The following is a 27,789-nucleotide window of genomic DNA, read 5'->3' as shown; positions in this document are numbered from 1 at the left end:
GAGTTGTTTCTTTGAAATTTTACAACTAGGAATTCTCTTCTCCTAGCTGATTTAAGTGCTATTGGGCATCTTTTTCCACAACTGAACATCTTCATCTACACCACAAATCTGTTGCTGCAGTAAAACAAACTCCCTCAATGGTCCATGCATGTTCATAAGGAACTCCTCATTGGCTACAATATCCAACATACGAACCTGATAATTTGTAAATTAAAAAGAGCTGTGAATTTACAATTTAATATGTGTTCCAAATGTTAATTCATTTTAGGTACACATAAAATATCTGTCATTTTCCCACTACTTTCTATTTCTCTACTTTAACTTTCATCATAATCTTTGCAAGGTCTTTTTACAATATATACATAAATAGTTTCACTTTGTTTGCACTTAGTACATGGTAAGGTTATACTTGTAAACATTTCATGAACACAGAAACTCTCAAGAGAAAAATTCAACGGCTAAAACTAAAATGCCTAGAATCACTAATGCCCAATTAAGCAGAGCTTGCACGCCTTTACTCTGGAATGTACCTTTGTTCACACGTATAAAAGTTTATAACTTTTATAATTATGAATTGGCGGTCATATTATCTAAAGTAATTCCTATTAAAAATCTTTTTGTTTTACCTAGATTTTTCTTTACTATAAAAGTAGCACAAATTCACTGTGGAAAATTCATAAAGTAGATATAACACAGTTGGAAAAAATCTTTTCTTTTTTTGAGGTGGAGTCTTACTCTGTTGCCCAGGCTGGGGTGGAGTGGTGCAATCTCAGCTCACTGCAACCTCTGCCTCAGGTTCAAGCAATTCTCCTGCCTCAGACACCTGAGTATCTCGGATTACAGATGCCTGCCACCATGCCCGGCTAATTTTTTTGATTTTCAGTAGAGGCGGGGTTTCACCATATTGACTAGGTTGGTCTCGAGCTCCTGACCTCAAGTGATCTGCCAGCCTCAGTCTCCCAAGAGTTGGAATTACAGGCATGAGTCACCACGCTTGACTGGAAAAAGTCATCTGTAACCCTTCCACCAGAGGTGACTGCTCTTAAGATTTTTAGCATATTTGTTTCCATATTTTTCTCTCCAAAAGTTACATTGATATAATTGTGTATATTCCTTTTTATCGAATATTGTAAGCATTTCTCCATATCATTTCTCAGCATCATTTTTTCAGCAACTACTACATGAGCCATATATAGCTATATCATTATTTACTTAGCCATTCCATTAGCAAGGGAAATTTAGGTCATTTAAAATTTTATCCCAATATAAATGAGGCTGTGATGACTATTCTGATACATAAAGTCTAGATACATATTTATGTGTATGAGCTTAGGGTACATCCTAACAAAAGAATTCTTGGTTCAAAGGCCATGATACATTGTGAGGATCTCAATACATTACCAAAATTGCTTTTTAGAGAACATCCCAATTTGCATTCTCATCAGTAGTGTATGAGAATACTCATTCACAGCAACACTTAACAATGACAATATTAGTAGTTTACACACACTGGGCACTTAACTATGAGCTAGGCACTAGGTGCGTTACATGGATAACATTAGTCAATCCTGGAACACTACGAGGTAGATACTATTCTTACCTTTACTTTACAGATGAGGATGTTGGGACACAGAAAAGTAAAGGAACCTGGCCAACTTGACACCGCTAGAAAGTAGCAGAGCTGAAATTCAGACTCAGGCAGTCGGCTTCAGAGCCTGTGTCTTTAACCATCATGCCATGCTGCTGAGAAAATGATCTGACACACACTACGAAACCTACCCATGGCTGTATATCACCACGTTGTAGACTCTGGATGATCAATGTGAAACACTTCACCAAGTCTTGGTATGAAATCACACCTTGGAAAACAAATCAATGTAACATTATTTTCAGGGTATTTCTACAGATCAAAAATATCGTTAATCTTAAGGATACACAAATGAAGTAGAAAGCAAGAATCTGTACTTTATGGGTAGGAGAAAGGGAAATAAATTAAAGTGGCAAAAAAAAAAAAAGATTTAATGCATTTCTAAAGAAAGAAATCAAACTCAGATTGCCAAAAAACAACACGCTTAGTAAAATACTAAAGAATATATTTTCCTTTTTATAATAATTATAATTTCAGTAAGGTATATGTTTTGGTTCACATAAATAGAGCATGAAAATTACCTAAGTCTTATACTTAAAAAGGCAGGAGAAAAGGATAATTCTACAAATTGTCTTAGTACAATTCTTACGCAGAATGTACCAATGTATCGTTAGAAATGAATTAGATAAAGTTAAGAACCAGACTTCCCCACAAGACTAGTGGTACACACTGTAGTATTTCCAAAGGACTTAAAAATAAACCTAAGAAATAAGAGGAAACATTTAAATAATGATGAACACCTACTACTGCTCATTTTGCACCACAGTTGCTCAGCAAAATCAAGATCACTCCGAGCTTTGAAAAGACGCTTGACGGAACGATCGACTGCAGCAGTGTCATGCTTCACTGTCTGAAAAGAAGGCAAGCTTCAGAGAATACACAGTTTTTTTTTTAAGTGAAATAATTTAAGCCTTCAAATGCTGCTCTGAGAAATTATGGATTCATGAACACACACAAAGATATGAATGCATTTTCTACAACTTCATTCACTAATGAGGAGATACAAATCAACAGCCTGTAAAGCAACGGATCACGAGGTCAGGAGATCGAGACCATCCTGGCTAAAACGGTGTCTCTTAAAAAATACAAAAAACTAGCCGGGTGAGGCGGCGGCTGTAGTCCCAGCTACTCGGGAGGCTGAGGCAGGAGAATGGCGTAAACCCGGGAGGCGGAGCTTGCAGTGAGCTGAGATCCGGCCACTGAGCCAGCCTCAAGACTCCGTCTCAAAAAAAACAAAAAAAAAAAAACAAAAAAAAAAACAAAAAAACCCACAAAAAACTATAATGCCCTTTCGCTTTTTAAAAAAAATAATTAAATTACCTTGGTCTCCATTTTCCTATTTGTCAGATGAGAATATATCTAGTTTAACAGTACGATCTTATAGTATACCAATATATGATTGTAGAGTCATCTTACAGTAATATTAACATGTTCATTTCTACTTCTCTGCAATTGAGCAACTAATAATACATATATATCAGTTCTCTTCAAAAATATTTATCAGTTCTGGCCAGGCAGTGGCTATGCCTGTAATCTCAGCACTTTGGGAGGCCAACGCAGGTGGACTGCTTGAGCCCACGAGTTCAAGACCAGCCTAGGCAATATAATGAGACCCCCATCTCTACAAAAAGTTAAAAAATTAGCCAGACATGGTGGTCCACACCAGTAGTCCCAGCTACTCAAGGACCTGAGGTGGGAGGATCGCTTGAGCCCTGGAGGTCAAAGCTGCAGTGAGCCGTGATGGAGTCACTGTATTCCAGCCTGGGTGACAGAGCAAGACCTTGTCTCAAAAAATAATAATAATAATAAAATTAAATTAAAATATTTATTAGTTCTTAAGGAAAACAATAACCAGTGCTGACAATAAAGATCAACAGAAATTCCCCCTAACATCATCACTGGCCATCAGAGAAATGCAAATCAAAACCACAATGAGATACCATCTCACACCAGTTAGAATGGCGATCATTAAAAAGTCAGGAAACAACAGGTGCTGGAGAGGATGTGGAGAAATAGGAACGCTTTTACACTGTTGGTGGGAGTGTAAACTAGTTCAACCATTGTGGAAGACAGTGTGGCGATTCCTCAAGGATCTAGAACTAGAAATACCATTTGACCCAGCAATCCCATTACTAGGCATATACCCAAAAGATTATAAATCATGCTGCTATAAAGACACACGCACACATATGTTTACTGTGGCACTATTCACAATAGTAAAGACTTAGAACCAACCCAAATGTCCATCAATGATAGACTGGATTAGGAAAATGTGGCACATATACACCATGGAATACTATGCAGCCATAAAAAAGGATGAGTTCATGTCCTTTATAGGGACATGGGTGAAGCTGGAAACCATCATTCTGAGCAAACTATCACAAGGACAGAAAACCAAATACTGCATGTTCTCACTCATAGGTGGGAACTGAACAATGAGAACACATGGACACAGGGTGGGGAACGTCACACACGAGGGCCTGCTGGGGGTAGGGGAGGGGGGAGGGTAGCATTAGGAGATATACCTAATGTAAATGACGAGTTAACGGGTGCAGCACACCAACATGGCACATGTATACATATGTAACAAACCTGCACGTTGTGCACATGTACCCTAGAACTTAAAGTAAAAAAAAAAAAAAAATTCTCCCTAAATGCTGCCTTGATATACCAAATCCATTTGCAATTGTACAACATGAAAGATGTCAGCATAACTGAATTTTAAAAGCTATTTCTGTGTCTATTTCTAACTGATAATAATCACTTACCTCAACCTCAGTGTATTTTTTTGTAGAATCACCAAATCCATCCAGCTTATTTAAGTCTAGAAAGTGGCAGAAGTGTATTAGCTCTTAATTTTTCTGCTTTCCAAATTATTTCCATCCTAATCCTATTTTCAAATGGTAAATGGGGACAGTAGAAGCATAACTGAGGATTTTAGCAAATCACTGAACTCTCTGGTGGAGATTATAATAGATACCCCTCAGGTGGGGGTGTGAAGATGAACCGAGGTAACAGAAAAGCCCCTGACACCTGGCATCAGGCACGTGCTAGGTATACAGAGGCTACTGTTTCATCTCCTTTTCCCTTCAATCTCAAACATAAATGAAATTGTATTAATTCTTAGGATTACTTAGCTCTCTACCATCAGCAATTCAGAACAAAAGCTGTCCCTCTGACCATTACAGACCTCAAAGCTTTGTATATATTCCAATCAAAAAAGAATATCAAGCTTAAAGATAAACTTATATTTAAACAAAGCAAGTATAAATTCTCAATGAATAAAAACAAGTAATACACCATTCAGAAATTCCTGCACAAGTTCAACAGCAGATTTTGCTTCCAGAGGCTCGAGCCATTCAGTGACACCAGTCCTCAAACCATCAGCCAAAACCTACGGGAGATTTAAAAACCCCAAAAACTTGTTAGCAGAAAACACTGTTTAATCAATAAGGATGTATGTAATAAAAATATTAATTGCAGTAACATTTCTTGAGTGTTTATCACATCCCAGGTACTGCTGTGGTGCTTTATATATAGTACATGTTATTTAATCCTAACAAAACTCTACGGTAGATAATACTATTATTCTCATCTTACTGAGGCTAAGAGAGATTCAGTAACTTGCTCATGGTCACACAATTAGTAACTGACAGAGTCAGGACATATACTCTATGGTCTGATCCCAAAGATGGTGCTCTCAACAATGATGCCAAATGCATAGGTGCTACAGAGGATACTGGGTTTGCCCTGGAGATGCTTGTAACTTTGGCAAAGACAGACAGATAAGACAAATGAAATAGTCTGGGGATGAATAAATGTAAATAGTAAGTGGAAGTTTATATTAAAATATACAAATGTGTATGCACATACAATATGTCAATAGACTTAAAAAAAAAGCAGTCAAGTTAGGCTGCAATAGCCAGTGAAACAACGTGGAACTTCAGTTGCAACTCAAATGTGGGAACCATAGGCTAGCAGGAAAACGGCATGAAATAAGATGAAGAGGATGGTGTGATCCCAGCCAGGGTAGAAAAAGCAACAAAGCAGCAGCAGGAAATAGAATTAGAAGAAACAGCAGCTAAACCATTAAGGGATCTACAAAAGTTTTTCAGTTTCATAGGCAGAAAACAGCCAATGTTGATTTTTTTGGCAGGAAAAGGACATGATCTAGTTAAGAATTTCTCTATCAGAAGTACCAAGGATGGATTCCTAGGAAAGAGAAAATACAACATTTCCCAGTTGAAATGCTATCACCTCCCACTCCCGGGGGGAGGTCTTTAGAAAAATATGAAGATGGCTGAGCATGGTGGCTCATGCCTATAATCCCAGCACTTTGGGTGGCTGAGGCGGGTGGATCACTTGAGGTCAGGAGTTCAAGACCAGCCTAGCCAACGGGGCAATCCACGCTGTATTTTAGTGCAAACCTGCACTAAAAATACAAAAAAATTAGCCGGGTGTGGTGGTGGGTACCTGTAATCCCAGCTACTGGGGAGGCTGAGGCAGGAAAATCACTTGAACCTGGGAGGTGGAGGTTGTAGTGAGCACCACTGCACTCCAGGCTGGGTGACAGAGTGAGACTCCATCTTAAAAAAAAAAAAAAAAAAAAATATGAATGTAATTTTGTTGTCATAAATGACTGGGAGTACAACAGCACTTGGGGCATGGAGTCTGGTGGGGGCCAGAGATGTTAAACATCTTGGTGTGCGCACCATGGTCTCAAATCACAAAGAATGTTCCTGCCCAAATGCCAATAGTGCCCCTGTTGAGAAACAATGAATCATCATTAGTGTGGTCCCAGAAGAAGATGGTAAAGATTTTAACTAAGATGAGCACAGTGAAAGAGACTTCAAAGGAGAAAAAGTATTGTATATGTATGGGGGGAGGGTAGCAAGGTATATGTGGAATAAAAGAAAAAATCCTATCCATTTATAAAATATAGGAGGTTGAACACAGAGAGACTATGGCTACATGTGTATCTAAGATTCTGTGGCTTTTTAAGGGAGACTCGAATTAGACAAACACACAAATAAATTTGTGCCAGCTCTTCCATTCACCAGTTTGTCACCTTCAGGCAAAATAACTGAACCAGCTAGCACCATGCGTGGCACATAGCAGAGTGAGAGCTTCTAGCTATAGTAGTATGTAGTGGTGACAGAAATAATAATTCTTACTAAAGTGAAATATGAGATTTCTAGCCTAGGAAACTGAAGGAATGATGGGACCACAGACAGAAATGGGGGCGTTTTCAAAGAGGATGTAGTCTGGAGAAGAGAGTTTCATTTTCGACATACTGACTCTGGAAGCAATAGCACTCTACCCAAGTGGGAAATAATGTGGTGGAAGTTAGAAAGATGGGAAGTGCTATCAGCCTGAAGATGAGGGTTTGGAGCTTGCTCACAAAGGTGTCAGTCAAATCACTGAGTAGATCAGCTCTCTGCAGGGGTGTGGAGAGAGAAGGGCAGAGATGTGAGGGCAAAAGTATGATGGAGGCCCACAGTAAGGGTCCTAAAAGACGGGCTTTCAAGAAAGAAGAAAGGTGAGAAAGGTAGAAAAACTATCAGTTTTGTAAAAACAGAGAAATAGTACTTACTCATAGGAAGTAAAAGTATCAAAAATAGTTGGTACTATGCTAGATGGTAAGGGCACAATAGGGAACCAGGCACTCAGGTCTAGTAGAAGAGACAGATAAGGAAACAAATTACTGTGTTTTATAAACACACTGACAAGAGGTATGTGTGGAGTTCTACAGCAACACAAGCCATTCTGTGAGATCAGTACAACTATCATAGAGAGTTCACCTAGCAAAGAGGTAGGAGAAGTGCATACCAGGTAGATCAAGATGCACATACCAGAAGGTGATAAGAGTATGACAGGATCTGAGCTACAAGCAAGGAGCTTGATGTGGTGAGGGTTGGGGGTTCAGTGGCAATGGAAGTAAAGTATGAGATTAAGCTAAAAAAATAAGCAGAGGCCAATGAGCACATGAAATCAAAACTACAAAGAGATACCACTTCACTACTGCTAGGATGACTATAATTAAAAAACAGACAATATCAAGTGTTGACAAAGATGAAGAGAAATCAGAACCCTCATATACTACTGAAAGAAATATAAAATAACATAACCACTTTGGACAATAGTTATACTTTGGCAGTTCCTCAAAAGGTAAATATACAGTTACCATATGATCTAGTAACTCCACCCAAGACATGTGAAAACATGTCTACACAAAAACTTGTATGTAAATGTTCATGGAGGCATTATTCATAATAGCCAAAAAATAGAAACAACTAAGATGTCAATCGACTGATGAATGAACAAACTGTGGTGTATCCACACACAATGGAAAAATAAATAAATTAATTAAAAAAAAATAACACCACCACAAAAGGTAAGAGAAATGTAGCCAGTAACGACCTAATGCTCCCGTTAATTGTAAGGACAACTACCACATAAGTAAAATTAAACTGCCCAAACTGTCACAGTATCTAATGGATACATAACATCTGAACAAATTTTGAAGAATACAAACCTAAGTAAAAACAACAATAACACATTTTTATAAAAACATGAGATTGAAGGAAAGGAATTCTGGAAGGATACTCACAAGAAGAAATTTAAGTTCTCTGTAGAGATGATTCAAAGGACCTCTGGGCTCTCCCGATTCCACTTTAATATTCTAAAAAGTTTCCAAAGTCTGTCAGTTTTCCACTGTTAATCCCATCTTCTCTACCTAAGTGTTATACTTGCATTTCAAACTATCCTTCACACATTAAAAAATATATTTCATAAAGGACCAATGAATTGAAAAATGAGGTCAACACATCATTTAGAACATCTCACTCAGAGATTTTGCCATCTTGACCCAATAACCTAAGTTATAACCACTGTATCCTCTTTCTATGCCACAAACAATTGTACCTATGTGGAACAACTGCCCTCCTCACATGCTCTCCTGCCTTTTCCCAAGGAATTTCCAGGAGGACAAGGTAGGAGAAATTTAAATAAATATATCTCAAGATTCGGTGATAACTTATCATTATCACAAACCAAAATGAAGTCTCCAATAAATCTGTTTATTAGACTCCTTCTAACTAAACAGTGTGCTGTCCTAGCCAGAAGTCAATGTCTTACAAACCTAAGACTGCAAACATAAAAAAAGAAAAAGAATAATGTAAATGCCGATGTATGTAAATTCCTATTACATGAAAAGTATAAAGAATATAATTATCCATGACCGGGCGCGGTAGCTCACACCTGTAATCCTAGCACTCTGGGAGGCTGAGGCAAGTGGATCACTTGAGGTCAGGAGTTCAAGACCAGCCTGGCCAACTTGGCGAAACCTGGTCTCTACTAAAATTACAAAAATTAGCCAGGTGTGGTGGCACGCCCCTGTAATCCCAGCTACTCAGGAGGCTGAGGGAGGAGAATTGCTTGAACCTGGGAGGCAGAGGTTGCAGTCAGCTGAGATCATGCCACTGCACTCCAGCCTGGGCGACAGTAAGACTCTGTCTCAAAACAAGAATATAATTATCCATAATCTTGCCATTCTGAAGGAACCACTATTAACACTATCCAGGCTTCTGTGTATATATATTTTTTAAAATATAATTGAGATCCCATTACATAAATAATTTTATACTTTTTCTTTTTTAGTTTTGTGTAATAAGCACATCCTATTATTAATATTCGAGATTTTAAAACATGCTTTTAAAGACTGTAAAATATTTCGTCATGAAATTTATTTTAGGCCAGGTATGGTGGCTCATGCCTGTAATCCCAGCACTTTGGGAGGCCGAGGCAGGCAGATCATTTGAGTTCAGTTCGAGACCAGCCTGGCCAACATGGTGAAACCCTGTCTCCACTACAAATACAAAAAATTTAGCTGGGCATGGTGGCATGCACCTGTAGTCCCACCAACTTGGGAGGCAGAGGCAGGAGAACTGCTTGAACCTGGGAGGGAGGCGAGGTTGCAGTAAGCCGAGATGACGCCACTGTACTCCAGCCTGGGAAACAGAGGGAGACACCATCTCAAAAAGAAAAGAAATCCATTTTAACTATACCCTACTGAACATTCTGGTTTTGTTTATAGTATTTTGGAAACACAGCTATATCACTGCACTGAATATCTTACACATGAATTCCTGTTAGCAATTTTGACTAATTTCTTTTTTTTTTTTTGAGACTGAGTCTGGCTCTGTCGCCCAGGCTGGAGTGCAGTGGCCGGATCTCAGCTCACTGCAAGCTCCGCCTCCCGGGTTTACGCCATTCTCCTGCCTCAGCCTCCCGAGTAGCTGGGACCACAGGCGCCCGCCACTTCGCCCGGCTAGTTTTTTTGTATTTTTTAGTAGAGATGGGGTTTCACCGTGTTAGCCAGGATGGTCTCGATCTCCTGACCTCATGTTCCGCCCGTCTCGGCCTCCCAAAGTGCTGGGATTACAGGCTTGAGCCACCGCGCCCGGCCAATTTCTTTTTTTTTTAAGACAGAGTCTCACTGTGTCGCCCAGGCTGGAGTGCAGTGACACGATCTTGGCTCACTGCAATGTCTGCCTCCCGGGTTCAAACGATTCTTCTGCCTCAGCGTCCCGAGTAGTTGGGACTACAGGAGCGCAACACCACACCCAGCTAACTTTTGTATTTTTAGTAGAGATGGGGTTTCACCATATTGATCAGTCTGGTCTCGAACTCTTGACCCTGTGATCTGTCCTCCTCGGCCTCCCAAAGTGCTGGGATTACAGGCGTGAGCCACTGTGCCTGGCCAATTTTGACTAATTTCTTAAGAAAGATTCCTAGAAATGTACATATAGAGTGAAAGGGCTTAATATTATAATGATTCTTGATGTGTTACCAATATCTCTACCCTTTTAAGAATAAGAGGGCCAGGCACAGTGGCTCACGCCTGTAATCCCAGCGTGAGCCACTTTGGGAGGTGGAGGTGGGAGGATCACTTGAGCCCAGAGGTTTGAGACCAGCTTGGAAAACATAGGGAGACTCTGTCCCTACAAAATAAGTTTAAAAAATTAGGTGTGGAGGCTTTTGCCTGTAGTCCTAGCTACTCAGAAGGCTGAGGTGGGAGGATTGCTTGAGCACAGGAGTTCGGGGCTGCAGTGAGCAGTGATCGTGCCACTGCACTCCAGCCTGGGTGACAGAGTAAGACTCTGTCTCAAAACAAAACAAACAAAAAAACACGGATTCACTTGAGTCACCACTCAGGAGACTTTATTTGTCACTAGAAAATTCTTCGGTTGTATTACTATAGGGCTGAGGGCAACCGATAGATCAGATCACCTGACAAAACCTTCACTGGCTGCCCTGGTGAGACGTTAGTGGCAAGGTGGGCCCTTCAGAGTTGTCCAAGCTCACACCCAGCAAGTGCCGAGACTAGAAGCATGGAGCACCAGCAACAAGCAAGTAAGCCAACATTTAGGACTCTCATGAACCCGGAAAGAAAATTGGGTCCACTCTTACCAGAGTTGCAGCTGAAGAGAGTGGAGGGATTTGAAGAATCTCATCCACAGGACTCCAGGAAATATCCAAAGTGATCGCAGTTTGTGATGCTGTGATTGTATCATCCAAGGCAGAGGACTTAAAGAGCTCGTACTGGGCAAAGCCTCTGGATGTTACCTGAAAAGAGTGCACCCAGCAGACCATTTAGCTGTGCTTCCACACGGCCAAAAGCCCATTACCCAAACTATTTTGATCCTTGTCCCAAATGGAAAAGTAAGACAATTCTTTGAAACCACAAAGATTAGCTAAAAGGCATGAAGGCATTTCAATTTTGGTCATTAGCTGATATGAAAATAAACATAAACATTTTCATACTACAGAAAAATATCTAGTCATCTTAGGAGTGAAAAAAAACCTGTAAACTAGGAAGGCAGGTTGATAACAATTTGAAGAAAATAATATGAGTAGAAGCAAAACACTTACAGTAGACAAGTGATGTCTTTTCTTGTGTAAATTTTTTAGGTTTTCAAGATTTACAGAATAATTTTTATCAGCTATAGGAAATGAAAAAAAGACATGTAAAGGCACAACTCAAAATTACATTGTTAGAGCTACAAAACTGCAATCCCTCACATTTTCAGTGTACCGCAACTCAACAAAATAACTGTTAAAATTAAATTTCAAATCACAGATAAATGAAATGTTTGTAAGAGAATGAAAGTGGGCTGGGTATAGTGGCTTACACATATAAACCCAGCACTTTAGGAGGCTGAGGAGGGAGGATCATTTGAACCCAGGAGTTCGAGACCAGCCTGGGCAACATAGCTAGACCTTGTCTCTACAGAAAATAAAAAAAACAGCCAGGTGTGGTGGCATGTGCCTGTAGTCCCAGCTATTTGGGAGGCTGCGGTGACAGGATTGCCTGAGCCCAGGAGGTTGAGGCTGCAGTGAGTCATGATTGCGCCACTGCACTCCAGCCTGGGTGACAGAGTGAGATCCTACCTCAAAAAACTAAAAAAAAGAATATAAGTGGAACAGCCAGGCGCAGCAGTACTTGCCTGTAATCCCAGCTACTCAGGAGGCTGAGGTGGGAGGACTGCTTCAGGCTGAGTTTGAGACCAGCCCGGGCAATATAGTGGGACCCTGTCTTTTAAAAACAAATTAAAAATAAAAATAAAATTAGCTGGGCATGGTTGTGCTCTCCTGTAGTCCCAGCTATTGAGGAGACTATGGTGGGAGGATCACTTGAGCCCAGGAGTTTGAGGCTGCAGTGACCTATGAAGGCACTATGGTACCCCAACCTAGGCTATAGAGTAAGGCCCTATCTCTAAAAAAAAAAAGTAAATAAAAAATAAACTGGACGTTGGGCGCGGTGGCTCATGCCTGTAATCTCAGCACTTTGGGAGGCCGAGGCGGGTGGATCATGAGGTCAGGAGTTCAAGACCAGCCTGACCAATACGGTCTTGAAACCCCGTCTGTACTAAAAATACAAAAAAATTAGCCGGGCATGGTGGCGGATGGATGCCTGTAATCCCAGCTACTCTGGAAGCTGAGGCAGAGAACTGCTTGAACCCAGGAGGCGGAGGTTGCAGTGAGCTAAGATCGTGCCACTGCACTCCAGCCTGGGTGACAGAGCAAGACTCCATCTCAAAATAAATAAATAAATAAATAAATAAAAAATAAAGTGGAATGAGGGTCAATACTACTACCAAAAATACAATTAAATGTCTGAGATTGGAAACATATTGTGAGTTTGTATCTTCCAATGAAAATTGTCAATAACATACGCATAGAAATAAAATGAAACCCAAATCAGACAAGTGTAAATCTCTTGTCCAGACTTTTGGAGATCTGTTTCTGGTGTTTCCGGAATACCTCCCACATGCTGCAAGTTACACACTAAAGTAGATTTATGGTGATTAATGCAAGTTCTACCTTATGTCATAACAATATCAATTTTTGTAAAAAAACAGTTTACGAAAAAAAATGAAACAGTAACTATACAAATAAATAAATACACAAACACACACACACACATACATACACACTCTAGAGACAGCACTCACCTTTACAACTGACCACATATAAGACAATTCCTGTAATGCTGTCGTTTGTTGTGATAAGCTCAGCTCCTAGCCAACAAGTACCTTCAGGATCTGAACTGTCACATCTTACCCAAAGGGGAGGAAGGGCAGTAACTGGCAGATTAATCTTCAAATGGGTCATATTAGGATTGTGAGCCATGGTGTAAAGTCCAATTAACTGCCTTTAAAACAAGAGTAAGGACAAATTATAGACAGAGATTTCCAATTCAAGAATTTCTTTTTTTTCTGAGAGACAGGGTCTCACTCTGTTGCCCAGGCTGGAATGCAGTGGTGCAATCATAGTTCACTACAGCCTCGACCTCCTTGGCTCAAGTGATCCTCCTGTCTCAGCCTCCCAAGTAGCTGGGATTACAGACACAAGCCACTGCATCAGGCTTATTTTTATTTTTTGTAGAGAGAGAGTGTCTTGCAGTGTTGCCCAGGCTAGTCTCAAACTACTCGCTTCAAGCAATTCTTCTGCCTTAGCCTCCCAAAGTGTTGGGATTATAGTTGTGAGCCACCACGTCCAGCCAGAATTTTCTTTTAAAAAGATACGAGGAGTCTTCCATCCTGGCTAACATGGTGAAACCCCATCTCTACTAAAACTACAAAAAAATTAGCCTGGTGTGATGGTGGGTGCCTGCAGTCCCAGTTACTCGAGGGGCTGAGAATGGCGTGAATCCAGGAGGCAGAGCTTGTAGTGAGCCCAGATCGTGCCACTGCACTCTAGCTTGGGTGACAGGGTAAGACACCATCTCAAAAAAAAAAAAAAAAAAAAAGATATGAGAGGTCTCACAGAAACAACAACCTAAAACTTAAATAGCAAGATGTATATATATGTATACTTTATCCATTAATAGATTCACCAGGCAAATCAAAATGCATGCACCAGAAAGTGACAGAGTATGACAGGATTGGAGCTACTATGAGCAGGGAGCTTCAATATGGTGAGGATTGGGGGTTCAGCAGGAGTGGAAGTTCAGTAGAAGAGATAAGAGGTGAGATTAATCTAAAGAAATAAGTAGGAGCCAGGCCGGGCGCAGTGGCTCATGCTTGTAATCCCAGCACTTTGGGAGGCCAAGACAGGCGGATCACGAGGTCAGGAGTTGAGACCAGCCTGACCAACATGGTAAAACCTCATCTCTACTAAAAATACAAAAATTAGCCGGGCATGGTGGCAGGCACCTGAATCCCAGCTACTCAGGAGGCTGAAGCAGGAGAATAACTTGAACCCAGGAGGCAAAGGTTGCAGGGAGCCAAGATCGCGCCATTGCACTCCAGCCTGGGCAATGGAGTGAGACTGCCTCAAAAAAAAACAGAAAAGAAAGAAGTAGGAGCCAATAAACACAAAATGATGCTCAGTCATTAGTTAGTGAGACAGTTAACAAAATTTGAATATGGGCTCTGATTAGATAACAGTATTATAATAATATTAAATTTCCAGATTCTGATCATTGTTCCATGGTTATGTAAAAGAATTTATTTGTTCACAGAAAATACAAAGAGGAGTATTTAGGGGTAAGAGTACCGTATCTTTTTTTTTTTTTTTGAGACAGAGTCTCGCTCTGTCACCCAGGCTGGAGTGCAGTGGCCGGATCTCAGCTCACTGCAAGCTCCGCCTCCCGGGTTCACACCATTCTCCTGCCTCAGCCTCCCGAGTAGCTGGGACTACAGGCGCTCGCCACCGCGCCCGGCTAATTTTTTGTATTTTTAGTAGAGACAGGGTTTCACTATAGTCTCGATCTCCTGACCTCGTGATCCGCCCGCCTCAGCCTCCCAAAGTGCTGGGATTACAGGCGTGAGCCACTGTGCCCGGCTCCGTATCTTCACTACATTGTCAATACTTCATTTTTAAAATGGTGTATATGTGTATATTACCATATATATACACACACACATACACACAGACTATAGTTATAAGAATATATAGTTATAAACGTATTGTTATAATGATATATAGTTGTAACAATATACATATATACCTATATATGAATACATATATAGCAATATACTGCTTTGCATATATCTATCTAGAAAGACATACGAGAAAGAGAAAAAGGAAAAGGGGAAGAAGAAAAAGAAGTAAATGCTGCAAAATCTAAGCAACTGGTGAATCTGGATTAAGGATATACAGAAGTTCATGTACTATTCTTATAACTTTCCTGTAAATTTGAAAGTATATCAAAATTGAAAGTCACCAAAAAATGTGGCTTACATTTTTATTTTTCAAAGACATGAAAACTAAATTGATTACCAACAGACGTCCAGGAAAAAAATTTCCAGGGGATTTTATTTCCAAAAAGAGGTGAAATAATCCCAGAAGGAAAATGCAAGAAGAAATGGAGAGCAAAGAAATAAGCACATCTGGGCAGGGCACGGTGGCTCAAGCTTGTAATCCCAGCACTTTGGGAGGTCGAGACTGGCGGATCACGAGGTCAGGAGATTGAGACCATCCTGGCTAATACGGTGAAACCCCGTCTCTACTAAAAAATACAAAAAACTAGCCGGGCGAGGTGGCGGGCGCCTGTAGTCCCAGCTACTTGGGAGGCTGAGGCAGGAGAATGGCGTAAACCCGGGAGGCGGAGCTTGCAGTGAGCTGAGATCCGGCCACTGCACTCCAGCCTGGGCGACAGAGCGAGACTCCGTCTCAAAAAAAAAAAAAAGAAATAAGCACATCAACCAACCCACATAAACACTGGTTGGAGAAAATAATACAAATAAATAACATTAAAGTTGTAGGGAGAAAACAGGCCAAATATGACTGAAATCAAGGACCTATGAAGGAAAAGGCCGATTAAACTTTTAAAACTTCTAGGCTGGGCATGGTGGCTAACGCCTGTAATCCCAGCACTTTGGGAGGCCTAGGCAGGTGGATCCACCTGAGGTGAGAGTTCAAGACCAGCCTGGCTAACGTGGTGAAATCCCGTTTCTACTAAAAATACAAAAAGTTAGCCAGACATGGTGGTATATGCCTGTAATCCCAGCTACTCGGGAGCCTGAGGCAGGAGAATCACTTGGACCCAGGAGGCAGAGGATGCAGTGAGCTGAGATCGCACCATTGCACTCCAGCTTAGGCAACAAGAGCAAAACTCCGTATCAAAAAAAAAAGAAAAGAAAAGAAAAGAAACTTCCATAGAGGAAAATAAAAACCAGCATGAAGGAATCATTTTGTGAATGTTATTACAGTAGTTATCATTCTCATACCATTCTGTTAGTATTTGCATGACTATATCCGCCAGAACATCTGGAAGACAAGGACTTTCTGGTTTTGGAGGCAGGAGGAGGCTGGACAGGGCTGGACAGAGGGAACTGTGCATAGCCACACAGTGGGGAGGCAGGAAGCGAAGCTGGAGAGGTAGCCAGAGGCTCTCAGGTTTCTCACAGGGGCATTACTGGCACCTTGGGTGAGATAACTGCTCATTGTGCGGGAGAGTCCCAGGCATTGCAGGATGTTTGCCACCCACGGCCCAGGTTCACTAAATGCCAGTAGCTCCCCTCAGTCACTGTGACAAACCAAATACTCCCCTATATTTCCAATTCCCTCTGGGTGTGGTACCACCCCTGGTGGAGGACAAGTGGGGCTAGGCAATGAAGGTTCCCATATGTCATTCTTAAGGAATTTGGGTTTTATCATGAAGCCGATGAAGAACCACTAAAGGATTTTAAGCAGGAAAGAAGCTTGGTCAGGCTTTCACTTGAGGAAGAAAGACTGGAGGGGAACCAGATTACACATACGGAAAACAATTGAGAAACAACAATAAATTGGTATAGAGGTGTAAAGAAAGGGAAGATAACTGCAGTATTCTTGGTCACATTTGGGATACCTATCAGATATTCAAGTAGAACTATCCTCAGTTGGGTATATTTATCAGGGGGTTGGGGAGACGAAGGAAGATACAAGGGCTAGAGGCCTATTTTTCCCAATGTTTATAAGAATGTTTCAATTTAAATCCAAGTTGCCACCCTTACTCAGCAAAAGAGAAAACCTACCTTGCCTTCCCAACTGGTAAAGCAAGTGGTCCAACATTTTCGCCAGTAGAGAAATCAGATATGGCAGTTTCTTCAGATTGAAGTTCTTCAATATGACTTGTTTCTTCCTTTTCTAAAGGCTTTAAAAATGTTCTTAATTATTTAACCAGACAAAAGAGCACTTAAAATAACAGTCGACTCTTTACTATGCTACAGAATAATGACAAGCAGAACATACGACAAGGGTACTTATTTCTATACCCTTAAGCACAAATGATTAGGTTTTGGCAAGAATAGCCACAAACTAGCATGGTACCAAAAAAATCCATTAGGAGCATTTCCACTGTCCTATAAAAAGATACTGACCTTAGTTGCTAATGGCAAAGGAAGCAACCGATGCTTTTAGAAAAGGAAGTGCTCAGCAGGACATGGTGTCGCATGCCTGTAATCCCAGCATTCTGGGAGGCTGAGGAGGAGGATCACTTAAGCCCAAGAGGTCGAGACAAACCTGGGCAACACAGGGAGACCTGTGTCTACCAAAAAAAAAAAAATCAGCCAGGGTGGTGACATGCACCTGTGGTCCCAGTTAATCAGGAGGCTGAGGAGGAAGGATTGCTTAAGCTTGGGAGGTGGAGGCTGCAGTGAACCATGACAGTACCACGGCACTCCAGCCTGGGCAACAGAGCGAGGCTATCTTAAAAGTAGAAAAGGAAGTGCTCCAACATGCACAAAATGATTAGGTAAAGGTAAAATACAAAGGAAACCCAGATGTTCTTGGATTTTTCACTCTCAAAACAGGAAGACCTTCTTTCTGGGCTATAACCTTAGGCCCACAGTCTTTTTTATCTATTCTTCTTAGGGCAATAACCTCTGATTGGTGTTAGTGGGTACAATTATCCATGTGTTTACAAAATAGCTCAGGCTTGCCAATAATAACAACAAGGGAGTTTTTCAGCGAGATGAAACTGTTACATATCCTGATTGTGGTGCTGACTGCAAGAATCTACGTATGTGTTAAAATTCATGGAACTGAACAACAAAAGAAATAAGTTGGCAGGGTGGCAGTGCAAGGTGGCTCACCCCTGTAATCCCAGCACTTTGGGAGGCCAAGGTGGGCAGATTACGATGTCAGGAGATCGACATCATCCTGGCTAATATGGTGAAACTCTTTCTCTACTAAAAATACAAAAACAAAAACAAAAAAAAGCTGGGCATGGTGGCAGGTGCCTGTAATCCCAGCTACTCGGGAGGCTGAGGCAGGAGAATTGCTTGAACTCGGGCAGCGAAGGTTGCAGTGAGCTAAGATCACACCACTACACTCCAGCCTGGGTGACAGAGCGAGACTCCATCTTAAAAAAAAAAAAAAAAAAAAAGGCCAGGTGCTGTGGCTCATGCCCGTAATCCCAGCATTTTGGGAGGCCGAGGCGGGTGGGTCATCTGTGGTCGGGAGTCTGATACTAGTTTGACCAACATGGAAAAACCCCATCTCTACTAAAAATACAAAATTAGCCGGCCGTGGTAGCAGGTGCCTGTAATCCCAGCTACTCGGGAGGCTGAGGCAGGAGAATCGCTTGAACCTGGGAGGCAGAGGTTACAGTGAGCTGATACTGCGCCATTGCACTCCAGGCTGGGTGACAAGAGTGAGACTCTGTCTCAAAAAAAAGAAAGAAATAAGTCAATTTTATCAATTTATTGATAATTTTACTTGTTTCTTTCTTAACGAGGCTACTAGAAAATGTTAAATTGCATATATGGTTCATATTTATTTGTACTGGACAGCACTATACTTACTCCTAAAAGAATGAGAACTCATTTTCACTGATGCTGATTTTAAAAGGTGTACATGTTAGATTATTCCCAAGAAACCATATTTGGTTATGGAGAATTAAACAATCACAAAGTCAAACCACTACTTACCACTTTTTCCACTATGAATACTAGGTCATTTTCATTTAGAATATTTTTCAAAGGATTTGGTTGGCCTTTGCTGATCAACTGCACTTGGACATCAGCCTGTTAAAACAGGTATCAAACAATGTTATATATACACTTGTATATTTCTACTATTTAAACACATAAAGACCAGTTCTATGCAAGTCAACGGAAAATGTCCTTAAGAGACAGAGTCTCGGCCAGGCGCGGTGGCTCACATCTATAATCCCAGCACTTTGGGAGGCCAAAGTGGGCGGATCACAAGGTCAGGAGATCGAGACCATCCTGGTTAACACGGTGAAACTCCGTCTCTACTAAAAATACAAAACATTAGCCAGGCGTGGTGGTGGGCGCCTGTAGTCCCAGTTGCTTGGGAGGCTGAGGCAGGAGAATGGTGTGAACCCAGAAGGCGGAGCTTATAGTGAGCCAAGATCGTTCCACTGCACTCCAGCCTGGGGGATAGAGTGAGACTCCGTCTCAAAAAAAAAAAAAAAAAAAAAAAAAAAAAAGAAAAGAAAAAAAGAGACGGAGTCTCACTATGTTGCCCAGGCTGGAGTGCAATGGCTATTCATAGGCACAGGCATAGTGCATTACAGCCTCAAACTCCTGGGCTCAAGCAATCCTCCCATTTCAGCCTCCCTAGTAGCTGGAACTTCAGGTGTGTGCCACCACACCTGGTTAATTATTTTATTTTTCATACAGATGGGGTCTCGCTATATTGTCCAGGCTGGTCTCAAAATTCTTGCCTCAAGCAATCCTCCCACCTCAGTCTCCCAAAGTGCTGGGATTACAGGCATGAGCCACTGTCCTGGCCAAAACCTGATACATTCTCATTCCAACTGGAAGTTTATTCAAAAGTTTGAAAACAGGCTGGGTGCAGCAGCTCACGCATGTAATCCCAGCACTTTGGGAGGCCGAGGCAGGCAGATCACTTGAGGTCAGGAGCTTGAGACTAGCCTGCCAACATGGGGAAATCCTGTCTCTACTAAAAATACAAAAATTAGGCCAGGCACAGTGGCTCACGCCTGTAATCCCAGAACATTGGGAGGCTGAGGCGGGTGGATTGCTTGAGGTCAGGACTTCAAGACCAGCCTGCCCAAACTGGTGAAACCCCATCTCTAAGACTACAAAATATTAGGCAGGCATGGTGGTGGAGGCCTGTCATCCCAGCTACTCAAGAGTCTGGGGCAGAAATCGCTTGAACCTGGAATGTGGAGCTTGCAGCAGGCCAAAATGTGCCACTGCACTCCAGCCTGGGCAACAGAGCGAGACTCCATCTTAAAAAATAAGAAAAAATAAATAAATAAAAATGCAAAAATTAGCTGGGCATAGTGGTGGGTGCCTATAATCCCAGCTACTTGGGAGGCTGAGGCAGGAGAATTGCTTGAATCCAGAAGGTAGAGGTTGCAGTGAGTTGGTATCACGCCACTGCACTCCAGCCTGGGCAATGGAGTGAGATTCTGCCCAAGATAATCATTACTGTTATTAGCCTGGTTTATTTAAATGTATTTAAATATAACTCTATTTAAATACAAATGTATGCTGGACACAGTGGCACCTATAATCCCATCTAATTGGGAGGCTGAGATGGGAGGATGGTTTGAGGCCAGGAATTTGAGACAAGTTACAACACAGCAAGACTATGTCTCTCAAAAAAAGAAAAGAAAGAAAAAAAAAATTAGCCATGTATGGTGGTGCACTGGTAGTCCCAGTTACTTGGGAGGCTGAGGTGTGAGGATCACTTGAGCCCAGGAGTTTGAGGCTGCAGTGAACTTTGATCAACTACTGAACTTCAGCCTGGGCAACAGAGTAAGATCCCATCTCTTTAAAACATCCTAATAAAAATAGAAATGCACCTATTTAGATATCTAGATAGGATTTTGCCTAATAAAAACAGGATTCTAATAGTTTTATATCATGAATGTCTATGTCATTCAATGTTCTTTGGCAGTCTAGTACCACAGCTCTTTTGTCACATAACTAATTCCATATTGTATGACACTTTAGTAGGTTCCAGTTTTTTGCTATTATAAACAATTGATGACATCAATTCAAGTGAACACTTTTGAATTATTTTCTTAAGATGAATACCTAAAATCACACTGATACTATCAGACTGCCTTTCAAAATGTTGCACCTACACATTTATACTTCCATCACTTATATCAGCACATTAAGCATTTTCATGGCTGGGCACAGTGGCTCACGACTGTAATCCCAGTACTTTGGGAGGCCAAGGTGGATGGATCACCTGAGGTGGGGAGTTTGAGACCAGCCTGGCTAAGATGGTGAAACTCCATCTCCACTAAAAATACAAAATTAGCAGGGCGTGGTGGCGGGCACCTATAATCCCAGCTACTTGGGAGGCTGAGGCAGGAGAATCACTTGAACCTGGGAGGCAGAGGTGCAGTGAGCTGGGATCACGCCACTGCACCCCAGCCTGCACGACAGAGTGACTCCATCTCAGAAAAAAAAAAAAAAAGAAAGAAAGAAAAAAAGCATTTTCATTGTTTATTTTTACCATCTCACAGTAAAACATAAGATCTTACTGTTTTGTCATGTTTGATCAATAATGACGGTGAACAGTTTCTTTTTATCTTTTTTTTTTTTTTTTTTTTTTTTGAAGACAGGGTCTCGCTCTGTCACCCGACTGGAGTGCAGTAGCATGATCTTGGCTCATTGTAGCCTTAACCTCCCAGGCTCAAGTGATCCTCCCACCTCAGCCTCCCAGTAGTAGTAGCTGGGACTATATAGGTGCGTGACACCACACCCAGCTGTTTTTGCTTTTTGTAGAGACAAGGTCTCACCATATTGCCCAGGCTAGTCTCAAACTCCTCAGCTCAAGCAATCTTCCCACCTCAGGCTCCCAATGTGCTAGGATTACAGGTGTGAGCCACCACACTTGGCCAAGGTAAACAGCAGTTTCTAATATGCTTATTAATCATAAATATCTCTCATTATTTGAATCGATTTGGCTTCTTAGTTTGGATACTAAAGCATGAAGAAACCAAGCACAGAGAGCCAAAGATACTGTGTTATTCTAATCTACTAGGTTCTACTCTACCGAGTTTCAGGTACTATTGTGGGTTGAATTGTGTCCCCCAAAATGGTATCTTGAGGATCTAACCTCCAGTTCCTATACATGTGACTTTACTTGGAAATAAAATCTTGGCAAATGTAATCAAGATGAGGATTAATTTGGATTAGGGCAAGCCCTAAATCCAATGACTGGTATACTTAAAAGGAAAGAGAGTTAGAAGCATAGACACACAGGGGGAGTACCACGTGTCTACAGAAGCAGAGATTGGAGTAATGTGTTTACAAGCCAAGCAATACTAAAGTTTGCTGGAAATCATCAGAAGCTAGAAAGAGGCAAGGAAAGATTCTTTCTTAGAGAATTCAGACAGAGCATGCCCCTGCTGACACCTTAATTTCAGAATTTTAGTCTCCAGAACTGGGAGAGAACAAATTTTTGTGTTTGAAGCTGCCTAATTTGCAGTATTTTGCTATAGCAGCTCTAGGAAACTAATACAGATATCAAGCAACAAAAATTCAGGCAGGAAGGGATGAATGAGTTTACGCAGATATTTCTGATTCTTGAGTTTGGTTAGTGAGAATTCAGACAGTGAAGGGTAACTCTATTTGCATGTTTCTTTCTTGATTACTTACTCAGGTCCTTTGCCTATTCTTCTTTTATAGTTTTTTGTCTTTCTCATTGATTTTTATTTTTTTGAGATAGTCTTGCTCTGTCGCCCAGGCTGGAGTGCAGTGGTGTGATCTCTGCTCACTGCAACCTCTGCTTCCCAGGTTCAAGCAATTCTTCTGCCTCAGCCTCCCAAGTAGCTGGGACTACAGACACGAGCTACCACACCTGGCATTTTATTTTATTATTATTATTTTTTGAGACAGAGTCTCACTCTGTCACCCAGGCTGGAGTACAATGGCTTAATCTTGGCTCACTGCAACGTCTGTCTCCCAGGTTCAAGTGATTCTCCTGCCTCAGCCTCCCAAGTAGCTGGGACTACAGGCACATGCCACCATGCCCAGCTAATTTTTGTGTTTTTTAGTAGAGCCAGGGTTTCACCAGGTTAGCCAGGCTGGTATCGAACTCCTGACTTCAGGTGATCCACCCACCTCAGCCTCCCAAAGTGCTGCAATTACAGGCATAAGCCATCATGCCCGGCCATCTTTCTTATTGATTTTTAAGAGCTATATATCATTATATATATATGTGTGTGTGTGTGTGTGTGTGTATATATATATATAGCCACACACACACATAGATAAATATAGATAGTACAGCTTCTCATTCATGAGTATTTCCCCCCCGGCTTGTCTGTTAACATATACTTCATTTTAGTTTGCTAATTATTTCATGGACATAGGTTTTATCTCCCCAACTATGGAGAGTTTACTTATGAAACACTTAGCACATATTAGATGCTAAATAAATACATGAATGTTTATAGCAGCTTTCGTAATCATCAAAAACTGGAAACAACCCAATGTCCTTCAACTGGTGAACGGATAACCAAACTACGGTACATCCATACAATGGAATACTACTCAGAAACAGAATGAACTGCTGATACACACAACAACATAGGTGAATCTTAACTGCATTATACTAATTGAAAGAAGTCGGAATCAAAGGCTGTATGATTTTATTTATAGGACATTCTGGAAAAGGTAAAACTACAGAGACAAAAACTAGATTAATTTTTGCCAGGAACTAAGGGATGGGAAAGGGCTGACTGTAAAGGGACAAAAGAACATTTTTGGAGATGACAGAAATATTCTATATCTTGATTACAGGGTGATGACCAAATAATTTATCAGAAGTCATCGAACAGGCTGGGTGTAGCGGCTCATGCCTGCAATCCCAGCACTTTGGGAGGTCAAGGCAGGTGGATTGTTTGAGGTCAGGAGTTGGAGACCAGCCTGGTCAACATGGTGAAACCATCTCTACTTAAAATACAAAATTAGCCAGGTGTGGTGGCACACGCCTGTAGTCCCAGCTACTCAGGAGGCTGAGACAGGAGAATTGCTTGAATCCGGGAGCAGAGGGTGCAGTGAACTGAGATCGCACCACTGCATTCCAGCCTGGTTGAGACACAGCAAGACTTCATCTCAAAAAAAAAAAAAAAAAAGTCATAGAACGGTACCCTAAAAGGATAAAATTTACTGTATATAAATTAACTTCAATAAACTTGACTTTTAAAAACAGACAACTGGCCAGGCGTGGTGGCTCATGCCTGTAAGCACAGCACTTTGGGAGGCCAAGGCAGGTGGATCATCTGAGGTTGAGAGTTGGAGACCAGCCTGGCCTGACCAATGTGGTGAAACCCTGTCTCTACTAAAAATACAATAATGAGCCAGTTGTGGTGGCCTGTGTCTGTGGTCCCAGCTACTCAGGAGGCTGAGACAGGAGAGTTTCTTGAACCTGGGAGGTAGAGGTTGCAGTGAGCCAAGATCATGCCATTGCACTCCAGCCTGGGTGAGAGAGCGAGGCTCCGTCTCAAAATAAAAATAAAAATAAAAATAAAAACAGATAATTTTAGGATTATAGTTGTGTTTAAAAACCAAATTGTTCATACCTCATAGAGAAATGGGTCTTTATGGACTCCTTTCTTTTCTTCATTAAATGCCCTGAAATGCAGAACCACATGTGAAAAATAGAACATTATCTCTCCTGTTATCACACTCAGGAGTCAGTCATCACTTTATCTCTGCAGGACACCTATGGGAAAGGCAAAAAGCACATACTTACAGCAGCCCTAAGATGTAGTTGGGGAGAGAGAAAAAAAGCAGAAAAGAAGCATTAGGTTAAGAAGAAAAGAGAAACAAAAAAGAAACCTGGGATAGAGATGAATAGACTGTTGCCCTCAATTGGGTACAACTGATTCTCAGAGGCAGCAGGAAATTGGGGTGCCTACCTCTACTCTGTGTCTTTTCAAACACATCACCAGTTAAAATTAAAATGTAACTTGCCACATGACCTTTCGAAGTAAAACTGATTGGATTCTGATCTGTTACGGAATCAGTAGGTCACCACAGAGAAGTTACTTAAGGGTCCTGGGCCTTAGATTTCTAGGGCTAAAATGGAAGCATCTGTCCTCCATTTTTAAAACTTGTTACTCAAAGTTAGTAGATTTGATTATGCTGAACATCTTCTTTTCAAAATGTAAGCATGAAACTCTAGGATATCATTTAATTATTATCCCTTAATTCAAGAAAGTTTTAAAATAGTGAATCTAAAGCACTTAAACTGTAATCCGTTAACATGCCAAAATGCACACCAGCCTGATCTACACTGAAAACAAATCTTTAGTCATTGAAGGAACCCAACAGAACTGTTTCAAGAAACCATTTATATCTATATTTGATCTAATACTATATGACTTCCTGAAACAGAAACAGAAGAGCTAGGCCTATGACTAATTCACTTTTGCCATATTGTGAAAGATTGTGATTTATCCTTACAGATGTTTATGTCTTATAACTCAGGGATGTTATTTAATCAGTCTTTTTTTTTTTTTTTTTTTTGAGATGGAGTCTCGCTCTGTCGCTCAGGCTGGAGTTGGAGTGCAGTGGTGCGATCTGGGTTCACTGCAAACTCCGCCTCCCGGGTTCACGCCATTCTCCTGCTTCAGCCTCCCTAGCAGCTGGGACTACAGGAGCCTGCCACCACGCCTGGCTAATTTTGTTTTTGTAGAGATGGGGTTTCACCGTGTATTTAATCAGTCTTGCAATAATGTCTCAAGCATGTGTAATAGAGGCCACTCACTCCTGCTAGATGCTGAGAATATCAAACAAAAGCATAGTCCCTGGTTCATAGTCCTAACTGGATTCCAACAAGTAAACCACAGTTCCATGGTGATAAGTGCTCAGAGAGGCAAGCATAGGAAGCTATGGTAGAAATTTAGCCATAGGGCTTAAAATTTATCCTGAAAGCCAAGAAGAACTCACTAAATGACTTTAAATGGGAAAGATCTGACAGTAACGTGGAGGGTAATAACTTGGAGTCCAGGAAAATAGCTGTGAAAAACTTGCAGCACTTCAGAGAACTGAGAATGGCCTGAATGAAAACAGCATGGATGGAGGGAGAATAAGAGGATCGACTAGATAAGGCAGGGGTAGGGGTTTTGGAATTAGAACTCTTCAGAGACAGAATTCAGAAGTAGAATGTCCGCTTGGAGGAAAGGATTAATTCAGCTTTGCAGATATTGATCTGAGGTCCCATGTGAAAATTCCCAGTCGGGGGAGGGGGAACAGTGTTATACTTTCTATGTGAAGTATAAAACGTTTAAATAGGTGGGGCACGATGGCTCATGTTTGTAATCCCAGCACTTTGGGAGGCCGAGGTGGGCGGATCACGAGGTAAAGAGACCCACACCATCCTGGCCAACATGGTGAAACCTCATCTCTACTAAAAATACAAAAATCAGCTAGGCGTGGTGGCCCGCGCCTGTAGTCCCAACTACTCGGAAGGCTGAGGCAGGAGAATCGCTTGAGCCCAGGAGGTAGAGGTTGCAGTGAGCCAAAATCGCGCCACTGCACCCCAGCCTGGCAACACAGCAAGACTCCGTCTCAAAAAAAAAAAAAAAAAAAAAAAAAAAAAAAAAGGGGGGTCTAAGTAAAGTTGTATCAATAGAGAACTTACTTATTTATTTTTCGAGACGGGTTCTCATTATGCTGCCCAGGCTGGTCTCCAACTCCTAGGCTCAAGCAATCCTCCTGCTTCAGCCTCCAGAGTAGCTAGGATTATAGGTATGCACCACCATGCCTAGTTAATAGGAAATTTTTATGTTCTTTTTTTTTTTTTTTTTTTTGAGACAGTCTTGCTCTGTTGCCCAGGCTGGAGTGCAGTGGCACGATCTTGGCTCACTGCAACCTCTGCCTCCCGAGTTCAAGCAATTCTCCCAAGTAGCTGGGATTACAGGTGCCCGCCACCATGCCTGGCTAATTTTTATATTTTTAGTAGAGATGGGGTCTCGCCATGTTGGCCAGGCTGGTCTAGAACTCCTGACAAGTGATCCGCCCGCCTCGGCCTCCCAAAGTGCTGGGATTACAGGCGTGAACCATCGCACCCGGCCTTATCTTAAATAAAGATAAAACGGCCATAGAATGAAATACTCTAAAGCAGTTAAAAACAATGAAATAGATCTATAAAGTGTCACAATGAAAGATGTCCAAGACATGCCAGTTTTTTTTTAAAAAAAGCTAGTGCTGGCCGGGCGCGGTGGCTCAAGCCTGTAATCCCAGCACTTTGGGAGGCCGAGACGGGCGGATCACGAGGTCAGGAGATCGAGACCATCCTGGCTAACACCGTGAAACCCCGTCTCTACTAAAAATACAAAAAACTAGCCGGGCGAGGTGGCGGGCGCCTGTAGTCCCAGCTACTCCGGAGGCTGAGGCAGGAGAATGGCCTAAACCCGGGAGGCGGAGCTTGCAGTGAGCTGAGATCCGGCCACTGCACTCCAGCCCGGGCTACAGAGCAAGACGCCGTCTCAAAAAAAAAAAAAAAGCTAGTGCTCTTTCTATTCAAAACGTTTACAAGCAAGACTACTTTTGTAAGCAGGAAAAAAAGCAACGAAGATAAACAATGAAAAATTACAACATTTAGGAAATCATGGGCTAGATTACACAGTGGTTCTCAAAGTGTGATGCCCAGCCAGCCATATCCGTTACACCTAGCATTTGTCA

At 41.6% G+C, this 27,789-nt stretch overlaps 2 protein-coding genes across 9 annotated transcripts in view; one reads left to right on the top strand and one right to left on the bottom strand.

Annotated features, from left to right (window-relative positions):
* The window catches only part of SNAPC5 (small nuclear RNA activating complex polypeptide 5), a 717,963-nt gene that overhangs the window by 678,274 nt on the left and 11,900 nt on the right, over nucleotides 1-27,789 (top strand). The gene's annotated exons all lie outside the window — the stretch shown is intronic.
* Nucleotides 1-27,789, bottom strand: part of ZWILCH (zwilch kinetochore protein) — a 46,433-nt gene that overhangs the window by 17,649 nt on the left and 995 nt on the right. For 2 of the 4 annotated variants that reach the window (XM_050795946.1, XM_050795947.1), the window contains exons 2-12: nucleotides 24,681-24,732; nucleotides 19,069-19,164; nucleotides 17,173-17,291; nucleotides 13,165-13,364; nucleotides 11,582-11,652; nucleotides 11,120-11,275; nucleotides 8,259-8,330; nucleotides 4,949-5,042; nucleotides 4,417-4,472; nucleotides 2,393-2,498; nucleotides 1,780-1,859 (exon numbers count right to left, since the gene is read on the bottom strand). In XM_050795946.1, coding sequence (XP_050651903.1) covers nucleotides 1,780-1,859; nucleotides 2,393-2,498; nucleotides 4,417-4,472; nucleotides 4,949-5,042; nucleotides 8,259-8,330; nucleotides 11,120-11,275; nucleotides 11,582-11,652; nucleotides 13,165-13,364; nucleotides 17,173-17,291; nucleotides 19,069-19,164; nucleotides 24,681-24,732 — 1,102 coding nt within the window. Of the gene's footprint in view, nucleotides 1-1,779; nucleotides 1,860-2,392; nucleotides 2,499-4,416; nucleotides 4,473-4,948; nucleotides 5,043-8,258; nucleotides 8,331-11,119; nucleotides 11,276-11,581; nucleotides 11,653-13,164; nucleotides 13,365-17,172; nucleotides 17,292-19,068; nucleotides 19,165-24,680; nucleotides 24,733-26,746; nucleotides 26,870-27,789 lie in introns of all 4 variants that reach the window. The other 2 variants (XM_050795948.1, XM_050795949.1) reach the window with 2 other exon arrangements.

Source organism: Macaca thibetana, chromosome 7, assembly GCF_024542745.1.
Source record: "Macaca thibetana thibetana isolate TM-01 chromosome 7, ASM2454274v1, whole genome shotgun sequence".
In the NCBI taxonomy this organism is placed as follows: domain Eukaryota; kingdom Metazoa; phylum Chordata; class Mammalia; order Primates; family Cercopithecidae; genus Macaca; species Macaca thibetana.
Note: the sequence above shows the minus strand (reverse complement) of the source record. Positions and strands in the feature narration are given on the sequence as shown.